General features: G+C 40.6%; 1 protein-coding gene across 1 annotated transcript; it reads right to left on the bottom strand.

Moving 5' to 3' along the window:
* Nucleotides 1–8,207: 8,207 nt before the first annotated feature.
* On the bottom strand, nucleotides 8,208–10,534 carry LOC106568798 (apolipoprotein D-like). Its single transcript, XM_045695155.2, has 3 exons — nucleotides 10,076–10,534; nucleotides 9,387–9,540; nucleotides 8,208–8,727 (listed from the first exon to the last, which is right to left on the bottom strand). Exons 1-3 carry the CDS (start codon nucleotides 10,193–10,195, stop codon nucleotides 8,477–8,479), a joined length of 525 nt encoding a protein of 174 aa, XP_045551111.1. The 5' UTR covers nucleotides 10,196–10,534; the 3' UTR covers nucleotides 8,208–8,476.

The following is a 10,534-nucleotide window of genomic DNA, read 5'->3' as shown; positions in this document are numbered from 1 at the left end:
CTGTGTGTCAGACAAGATGGACTTGCTTCATTCCTTTCCATCCATAAAGAAGCTGTCTCTCAAACTGAACACAGGCCTGCCTGCCTCTGCCACCTGTGAGAATCTTTTTAGCTGTGCTGGACAGCTATTCACTGCAAAGTGAGCCAGGATAGACTCGATTCACTTTGAAAATCAGCACCTGCTGAAACTGAACAGCAAGCTCAGAGAGAAGTGAAGGCATTTGAACAGAAGTCCTTTGTTTTTGCTGAAGGAACACTACATAACCTAACGTACTCTGTACATTTAGCCTATAGTTTATCAATCTATTGCAACATCTATAGCGGTGTCTCAAAGGTTTTCTCATTCATGTGTAACAATGTTCAGGTACCCTTAGGGAAATTAGCAAATTATCAAGGTCAGTGTTTTATTTTAAAAGTAACTCAATTATTTTTGCTCTGAGTACGTTTTAAATGAGCTATTTTTGACATTAACTTGAGTGTAGTAGTTTTACTTCTACTTGAGTAAAATGTCATTATAGTAACAGTACTTCTACTTGAGTAGGATATTTTAGTATGTTTTCTACCTCTGCTAACTAAGCACCTAGCTGATTCTATGATATATTTGAAATCAGGCCACTTTACCCAGTAGCCAATCAGAGTAATGTCATTCAATTGGATGAACACGTCCCTTTTTAAAACCTTAGAAAGCTTGAGGTTTCAAACAGTGAGATTTAGGAGTCTCTCCATCCAATCTGGCATATTTCCACACAACAAGTGGGATTTTGGACTGCATGTGACAAGTGGAAGCTATACTGCATCTAAGCCTAGAGCTCTGGGTGCCTGAACTTGCGGCTGCCCGGGCTAATCTCATTACAAGAATGAGCTAAGGGAAAATTGCTGACGACTACATGAAGCCTTGCATTTGGGGAGGTCATATCAGACAAGACAGAAGAATTGTCTGAAATGTTTTAATCCCTCTTAGTGACAAACAAGTGCTAGACATATTTTGCTGAGACCGTAAATACCTTGTAATTATGTTTGAATGAACCTGAGCCATTTTGATATCAATTAGCTTTAGATTTGAATTAGATTTGGATTTAGTTACATTTTAATTTAGATTTAACACGTGAGAGTATTGGGTAGGTTTGAGAAATAAAGTTTCACATTTTTTGAAAATGTTTGAAAGTGTCCAAGCTACAGACAGGTGCATAGTTCAAAGCATCATTACCTAAATATTTTACAGAAATCAAATAAATGAACTAAACAGGCAAAAAGTTAAAGGGATAGTTCAGCGAATTTGTCATTTTTATATTGATTTTGACTGCAATCCACACTTTTTTTGTTATCCGCGCTTAGACTAGCCATTGTCAACAAATGCTAAAGCTAGCATTTTTGGACCCAAACCCCATGTATTTGGATAAATTGCTGAACTATCCCTTTAAGGATAACATTTTGGGGATACAAAGTTGTTGTAGACATTTGACAATGTCTATTTTCTAAAACGCATACAATTTGAAATATGTAGTCAAGGTAGATATAATCAATATACTGTGTGTATGTATACATATATATATTTTTTTTTTACTGTATTTTCTGCTCTTTACATGATGAAATGCTATAAAATCTTATTTCAAAGTGTTTAGCTCTTGCAACACATTAGAATGAATGAATGAATGAGAGTGTAAAATAAGAATTTGTTCTTAACGGACTTGCCTAGTTAAATAAAGGTAAAATAAAATTAAAATAAATAATAGAAAGAAGCAGGATTGAAGAGTAACAGAGAAAAAGGGGACACAGAGGGAGGTTCAATTGACTCACCTTCAAGTTCCTGCCAATGAGAAGAGCTTGTGACTGGCTTGTCCCAACGGAGTAGACAGAACGAGAAGCTAATCTGAATAGAATTTCAATAAAAAGCAGTACAAAACCTTAAAGCTACACTTGGTCTTCAGGTCAGGAGTTCACAGTTTCTTATGGTGACGGACTCCTTAGTGCCTTGGTATAGTAGCCTAGCTAGACACCTCTGATAAGTTAAGTGACAACTCAAACTGATCAGCCAATCAGCCACACCCTTGTCCTGTGTCAATAGCTAACGACTAACTAAAGGCCTTAACCAAAAAATAACTTTAAATACCGCTTCACCTCATCTCCATTAGTCTGGCTTTATCTCCCGTGTTAAGCCACCCCCTTTACTGAAATTGAGGGGATCTTCTCGTCCAACTACGCACCGGCTGGACCAGGTGCTACACAGTAATTACTCCCAGGAGTTCTGCCTTAAGCGTTGGGCAGCTAAACCTCTTTTAACATTTACCTCACTAAGCCCTTGTTAGCACTTTAGGCCGCGGTTAAGACACCTAAATGCTTTAGCTTCCTTTTTACCGATGGCGAGGCCTTATCACTACCACTCGGTGGCCACTAACAGTACAGGGAAGGTTGCCCGTGTGGACTGTGTTATGTGGGAAGAACAACCATGTTTTTCTTTTGGTGAGGTGTCTGGGTTTGGCATAAATGTTAAGACACCCTGTAGTTCAATACGGTGATTCTGGCCAAACATGCAAGCTGGTCATTTGGTAAGAAATAAAATCCTGCTAAATGTGTGACCGGGATCATCCTCTCAGACTTCTTAATCTGACAGTTTGTGCTCACCACCCGCTTACAGCAGAGGCCCTTGATGCAGTTCCTCGAATTATGTTTTTTTTTATGCTTGAGGGATAAAGTGGGATTAGTCTACAGCTAGGTGTGCTGTATTGCGGGCCGGGGTGGGGATGTTTTTGCTATCTAGTGGGGTTATTGCATTCCTCTCCCTCCCTCTCTCCCTCCCCAGTCTAGGAGTGAGCATGACGCTCGGGCAGGGCTAAGTAGACTCAGGGTCATTACGCTGTTGCTATGCTTATGCACACACACAGACAGGCGCACACACTCACAAAGCATGTAAATAAGTCATATTCCTCAAGATGTGCAAAACAAAAATGCACACAAATGCTGACATTTACCACCAATATATCAGTAGTACTTGAACATTTGTCATATATTTGACAAACACAAAAAAAGCATACACAGTATGTATTTTACAGTAAGAAAATTGGGTTTAAATCCCAAAATATAGTTTTGAACATGAGGTCTGTCTGTCTCAATGATGTGTCTCAATGATGTGTCTGTCTGTCTGTCTGTCTGTCTGTCTGTCTGTCTGTCTGTCTGTCTGTCTGTCTGTCTGTCTGTCTGTCTGTCTGTCTGTCTGTCTGTCTGTCTGTCTGTCTGTCTGTCTGTCTGTCTGTCTGTCTGTCTGTCTGTCTGTCTGTCTGTCGGGGCAGGGTGCCAAACCAGACAGCCATATTGTGAGGGAAATGCTCACTTCATCCCACCAAAAAGAAGAGCAACTCACCAATAAAGGATTTAGGAATTAGGTAAACAGAGTATTAACACAGTTAGCTAAACTGCTAATTTAAGAATCTCCGGGTGTAAACCGGGATTTCTGTTCGGTTTGTTTGCACCATTTATTATGGAGTCATTGTGAGGCAAAAGGGTTAAAAGCGGGTTTAACCTTAAAAAAAGCAGGAGAGGGCTGTCCAATGGTAAACAATAATCAATAAAAACAATTCTGTACATCATAATATTTTTCAACAGAATACAAAAACCACACACAATCACTTATTTTGAAGCCTAATCCTTGAGTAACAGGCATCCCTGTTGCTTTGGGACACATGAGAGTATTTAACTAGTCATATTACTGTACATAACATATGGCCTCTAATATTACAATAAAATAAAACAGAAAATAAATGTCTGTAATAGAAAAAAAATGTACCAGAGAAAATGTTGATCTACTTGTGATAAATACATACACTACCATTCAAAAGTTTGGGGTCACTTAAAATTGATCAGAAATACAGTGTAGACATTGCTAATGTTGTAAATGACTATTGTAGCTGGAAACTGTAGATTTTTTTGATGGAATATCTACATAGGCGTACAGAGGCCCATTATCAGCAACCATCACTCCTGTGTTTCAATGGCACGTTGTGTTAGCTAATCCAAGATTATAATTTTAAAAGGCTAATTGATCATTAGAAAACCCTTTTGCAAATATTGTTAGCACAGCTGAAAACTGTTGTCCTGATCAAAGAAGAAATAAAACTGGCCTTCTTTCAGACTAGTTGAGTAGCTGTAGCATCAGCATTTGTGAGTTCGATTACAGGCTCAAAATGGCCAGAAACAAATAACTTTCTTTGAAAACTCGTCAGTCTATTCTTGTTCTGAGAAATGAAGGCTATTCCATGCGAGAAATTGCCAAGAAACTGAAGATCTTGTACAACGCTGTGTACTTCTCCCTTCACAGAACAGCACAAACTGGCTCTAACCGGAATAGAAAGAGGAGTGGGAGGCCCCGGTGCACAACTGAGCAAGAAGACAAGTACAAACAGATGCCTCACAAGTCCTCATATGGCAGCTTCATTAAATAGTACCTGCAAAACACCAGTCTCAACGTCAACAATGAAGAGGCGACTCCGGGATGCTGGCCTTCTATGCAGAGTTCCTCTGCCCAGTGTCTGTGTTCTTTTGCCCATCTTAATCTTTTCTTTTTATTGGCCAGTCTGAGAAATTGCTTTTTCTTTGCAACTCTGCCTAGAAGGCCAGCATCCTGCAGTCACCTCTTCACTGTTGACATTGAGACTGGAGTTTTGCAGCTACTATTTAATGAAGCTGCAAGTTGAGGACAAGCTCATTCCTAAGCTAAGGACCCTGGGACTAAACACCTCCCTCTGCAACTGGATCCAGGACTTCCTGATGGGCCACCCCCAGGGGGTAAGGGTAGGGAACAACACATCTACAACGCTGATCCTCAAAACGAGGGCCCCTCATGGGTGCGTTCTCAGTCCCCTCCTGTATTGTGGACTATAGGAAAAGGAGGACCGAGCATGCCCCCATTCTCATCGACGGGGCTGTAGTGGGGCAGGTTGAGAGATTCAAGTTCCTTAGTGTCCACATAACCAATGAACTATCATGGTCCAAATACACCAAGACAGTCGTGAAGAGGGCACGACAACACCTATTCTCCCTCAGGAGACTAAAAAGATTTGGCATGGGTCCTCAGATCCTCAAAACATTATACAGCTGCACCATTGATAGCATCCTGACTGGTTGCATCAACGCCTGGTATGGCAACTGCTCGGCCTCCAACCGCAAGGTACTACAGAGGGTAGTGTGTACGTCCCAGTACATCACTGGGGCCAAACCTCCTGCTATCCAGGATCTCTATACCAGGCGGTGTCAGGGGAAGGCCCTACAAATGGTCAAAGACTCCAGCCACCCTAGTCATAGACTGTTCTCTCCGCTACCGCACGGCAAGCGGTACCGGAGCGCCAACTGAACAGCTTCTACCCCCAAGCCATAAGACTGCTGAACATCTAATCAGATAGCTACCCGGATGATTTGCATTAACTCTTATTTTTCTGAAAACTGCATTGTTGGTTAAGGGCTTGTAAGTAAGTATTTCACTGTTGTATTCAGCCCATGTGACAAATACAATTTGATTTGAGCCCTGCTTGTCTTTTTCAAACGTCTCATGGAATGTAGGCCTACATTGAACACCACACATGGGCTGCTACTGTAGGCTGAATGACAGAACAGCTTTTTCCATGTTAAAATGTTATGGGATGCATGTTCTCCATAGTTTTTTTTATGGTAGGCCACTATGGTAGGCCTACATCATGATCGAATAGCCAAAGTAGCCTACTTGACCACTGTTAAAACTGTAACTTAAAGTGGGCACAGGTTCATTGTTCCCAGTAAATGTGCGCTGGCAGTTGTGCAGAATTTTCACAAAGTTCAAGTTTGAGCTCAGCAGACCTGAAATTTGCTGAGTGTGCAAAACAATTAGAGGGAACATTGCTCTCATTCATGGTTGAGCTACGCAATTACTGGTACCGTATAGCACCATCATACTGCATGTTGGTTGGGATTGAGTAATACATGTTCAATTATTATCGGCAAACTTCTCTGATTACTTGGGTTAGATTTAGGTTGTTTGTCTACTATTTGTATGTCTCAAAACTAATACATTGTTTGAAAATGTATTTTCTTCTGAAAAGCATAATTTAAAAAAAAAATATGATACAATCAAATAATTTAGAACAAATATGGCTAATTAGAATTGCCCAATCCATGCAGGCTCCTGCCCCATGTCGCCCATTCAACAGGAATGTGATGTCCCCAAGGTTGACAGGCCAAATCAGTCTGTCGAGTCATTGGGATCAGGGCTTGCTATCAAAATAATGTTCTCTCTCGCTCGATCAAAAACTAGGCCTAGGTCCTATTACTGTAACAGTCAAATCTGAAATGCAGCCATACAAATCAACAATCGTTGTTTTTATAAAGCTTAATAACACAAGATAGATATTGGTCTCCATGAGGCTACAACATACAAGTGTCTAGTGTATCCTAAGGTTACGAATGAACTGTACAAATTAGTTCAATCGTGGCCTGGGGTGGTCTAGCGGTTAGAGCATTCAGCGTGCACATACAGCGCTTTCAGAAAGTATGCATACCCCTTAACTTACTGCACATTTTTGTTGTGTTACAGCCTGAATTGAAAATGGATGACTTTTTTTTTTTCTTCTCACCCATATACACACAATACCACATAATGATAAAGTGAAAACATCTTTGGAGAAATGTTTGCAAATTTATTGAAAATGAAATACAGAAATATCTGATTTACATAATTATTCACACCTCTGAGTTAGAATGTTAGAATCACCTTTGGCAGCAATTACAGCTGGGAGCCTTTCTGGGTGAGTTTCTAAGAGCTTTGTACAATATTTGCACTTGCAGATTATTTTTCAATTCTTCAAGCGCTGTCAAGTCGGACAGCCTGTCACGATCGTCAAAAGGAATGGACCAAAGCGCAGCGTGGTGAGTGTTCATCTTTGTATTTAATTATAAATCAGAACACTACAAACAAAAGCATAAACAATGACAACGCTGAACGTCTTGCAGGCTTAACAAGCAGTACAAAAATAAGATCCCACAACTACAGGTGGGGGGAAAGGCTGCCTAAGTATGATTCCTAATCAGAGACAACGATAGACATCTGCCTCTGATTAGGAACCATACTCGCCTCAAAACAAAGAAATAGACATCATAGAATGCCCACCCCACCCCACACCCTGACCTAACCACATAGAGAAACAAACCCTCTCTCTCAGGTCAGGGCGTGACACAGCCATAGATTTTCAAGCCGATTTAAGTCAAAACTGTGACAAGGCCACTCTGGAACATTCAATATCGTTTTCGTAAGCAACGGTGTATATTTGGCCTTCTGTTTCAGGTTATTGTCCTGCTGAAGGGTGTATTTGTCTCCCAGTGTCTTTTGGAAAGCAGACTGAACCAGGTTTTCCTCTAGGATTTTGCCTGTGCTTAGCTCTATTCCGTTTCTTTTTATCCTAAAAAACTCCCTAGTCCTTGCCAATGACAAACAAACCCATAACAAGAAGCAGCCATATTTTCAAGCCATGCTTGAATATATGAAGAGTGGCACTCAGTGATGTGTTGTGTTGGATCTGTCCCAAACATAACAATTTGTATTTAGGACATAACAATTTTGACAATTTTTTTGGCAGTTTTACTTTCGTGCCTCATTGGAAACAGGATGTAAGTTTCGGAATATTTATATTCTCTACAGGGCTCATTCTTTTCACTCTGTCATTTATATTCGTATTGTGGAGAAACTACAATGTTGTTGGTCCATCTTCAGATTTCTCCTTTCACAGCCATTCAATTCTGTAACTGTTTGAAAGTCACCATTGGCCTCATGGTGAAGTCCCTAAACGGTTTCCTTCCTCTCTGTCAACAGAGTTAGGAAGGGCGCCTGTATCGTATTGATACACCATCCAAAGTGTAATTAATAACTTCACCATGCTCAAAGGTATTTTCAGTGTCTGCTTTTTACATTTTTTACCCATTTACCAATAGGTGCTCTTCTTTGCGAAGCACTGGAAAATCTCCCTGGTCTTTGTGGTTGAATCTGTGTTTGAAATTCACTGCTCGACTGAGGGACCTTACAGATAATTGTATGTGTGGGGTACAGAGATAAGGTGATCATTCAAAAATCATGTTAAACACTATTATTGTACACAGAATGAGTCCATGCATCTTATTACGTGATTTGTTAAGCACATTTTTACTCCTGAGATGATTTAGGCTTGCCATAACAAAGCGGTTGAATACTTATAATCAATTTCAGCTTTTAATTTTGTATTAATTTGTAAACATGTTTGTATGTGAAAACTACCTCTAAGGAGCATACATTCAGTTGTTCCGAACTCACTTCACTCGCACTAAAGAGGGAGGCTCGCTCGGCTGGTGCTAGCACCTGCGCAGATCAAATCCACAGCTGAAAAGCAGATGAAGGTGTTTACATGTCCTAATAATTTGGACTCTATGTGCATGCCATGTGATGAATGTAAAACGTATGCATTTTCTAGACTGAATCAGGTAGTCTCTTAGGCCCACAGAGGCATGTCGACGCACAGCTCTTGGCTCTGGTCGGTGACGGTCATCACGTCGATGTTAATGCCGTTGGAGGTGAACAAGTTGTACAGCTCCCCAAGTTTCTCCTTAGAGAGGGTTGGCTCTCTGCTCAGGATCCAGGCAAAGTCCACGTGGAAGGCGCCCAGGAATTCGGTGCAGCTGTAGACCACAGAGTGGCCCTTGTAGTCAGTGGACAACACCCAGTAGGGGCCAGGGGAAGAGTCTGCAGGACAGGAAAACATATATTCAAATACATACAGTATACATAGACATACACGCCTCAGACCAGACATGGGTCGAAGACAGACAACATAAAATGTCAAATGGACTTATATAGGTCAACCTCACAAGAATGTTGAGACAAATATATTAGAGGTACAGTGAGGGAAAAAAGTATTTGATCCCCTGCTGATTTTGTACGTTTGTCCACTGACAAAGAATTTGATCAGTCTATAATTTTAATGGTAGGTTTATTTGAACAGTGAGAGACAGAATAACAACAAAAAAATCCAGAAAAACGCATGTCAAAAATGTTATAAATTGATTGGACATAGGTTATTAAAGGGCAGTCTGCTCTCATGTAAAAATAGTTACATTTCGCTAAACTATTCCTTTAAAGTTAGAGTCAGCGATTCATGAAGTAAACAGCAATATCGGATCGATTTCCAGAACAACTAACAGCATTGAAGCGCAATGATAAACTTCTCTGCTGTTTCAGATTCAGAAACTATCACATTGTAGCTATTGAAGCTAACCTGTGCACAGGCGCAGATACTCTGAGATTCTCTGGGTGCATCGTCTTGCGTTGTGCTCATCTGGATCTATGGTGCTGCTCGTGGCAACGTCATATCGCTGAGTCTCAGTTTAATGTACAAACATTTTATTTTGTTGAACGATCTCTTAAATGTACATACAGCAGCTCCCTGTTGAGCACACCAACTACTCCGGGGCTCTTCAAGGAGTAGGTGGCAGTGCTGCACTCGCCCTTCTGGAAGATGGCAGGGAGCTTCTGGATCTCATACCACTTGCCCAGATACTGTACCAAAGACAAAGATAAACGTTTACATGACAATTTTATGATATGGAATGGCTTAGTGCTCTGGGGTTAAGTTTCCCCCAAGAATAGATTCAGGTTAGGGTTAGGATAAGGGTTAGGGTTAGGGTTGGAGCTAGGGTTAGTAGATAGATAGTTGAAATGTTACTGATAGTTCATCTGTAGATGCTCTAGACTATCCAAATAAAGTGTTTCCCAATGTTCTACACATGCATAGGAGCAGCTTCAGGGACACTTTATCTGGATAGTCCATCTGTAGATGGTCTACAGACTTTTAGTAACAGTTCAACTATCTACTAACGCTAGCTCTAACCCTAATCTTAACCCTTACCCTAGCCCTGACCTTAACCCTTATTCTAATACTAACCCTAACTGTAACCTTAGTAAGCAGTTGCTTATCAACAGATTTGTTGATAGTATAACCATCTGTAGAGCATCTACAGATGGAAAATCCAGACTATCCAAATAAAGTGTGTCCGCAACTTAATATACAGTAATAAGAGTTTGGTATATTCACCCTGGCGGCGTCAAAGTTAGCCTGGACGGGGGGTTGGGGGCATTTTCCAGGGCGGAAGGTCTGGGCGTTAGCTGCCAGAACGGACAGCAGAGTCAGAGACAAAACCTGTAGAGCCTGCATCTTGGGGTCTGTAGAGCAAAAGAAATAAGAGTAGAGACAATGTCAGCAACTCCATTGGAGGACAATGAAAATTGACTTCAAATATACAGTACTTCATTCAAAATCAAAACATTTGAAATCAAATCACATTTTATGGGTCGGAGGACAATGAAAATTGACTTCAAATATACAGTACTTCATTCAAAATATATTTTTTTTAATCAAATCATATTTTATTGGTCGCGTACACATATTTGGCAGATGTAATCACGGGTGTAGCGTAATGCTTATGTTCCTAGCTCCAACAGTGCAGTAATACCTAACAATACAAAACAATACACGCAAAAATTAAAAGAAAGG

Source organism: Salmo salar, chromosome 14 (assembly GCF_965601325.2).
Source record: "Salmo salar chromosome 14, fSalSal1, whole genome shotgun sequence".
Taxonomy (NCBI): Eukaryota; Metazoa; Chordata; class Actinopteri; order Salmoniformes; family Salmonidae; genus Salmo; species Salmo salar.
This window is presented reverse-complemented; position numbering and strand designations above follow the sequence as displayed.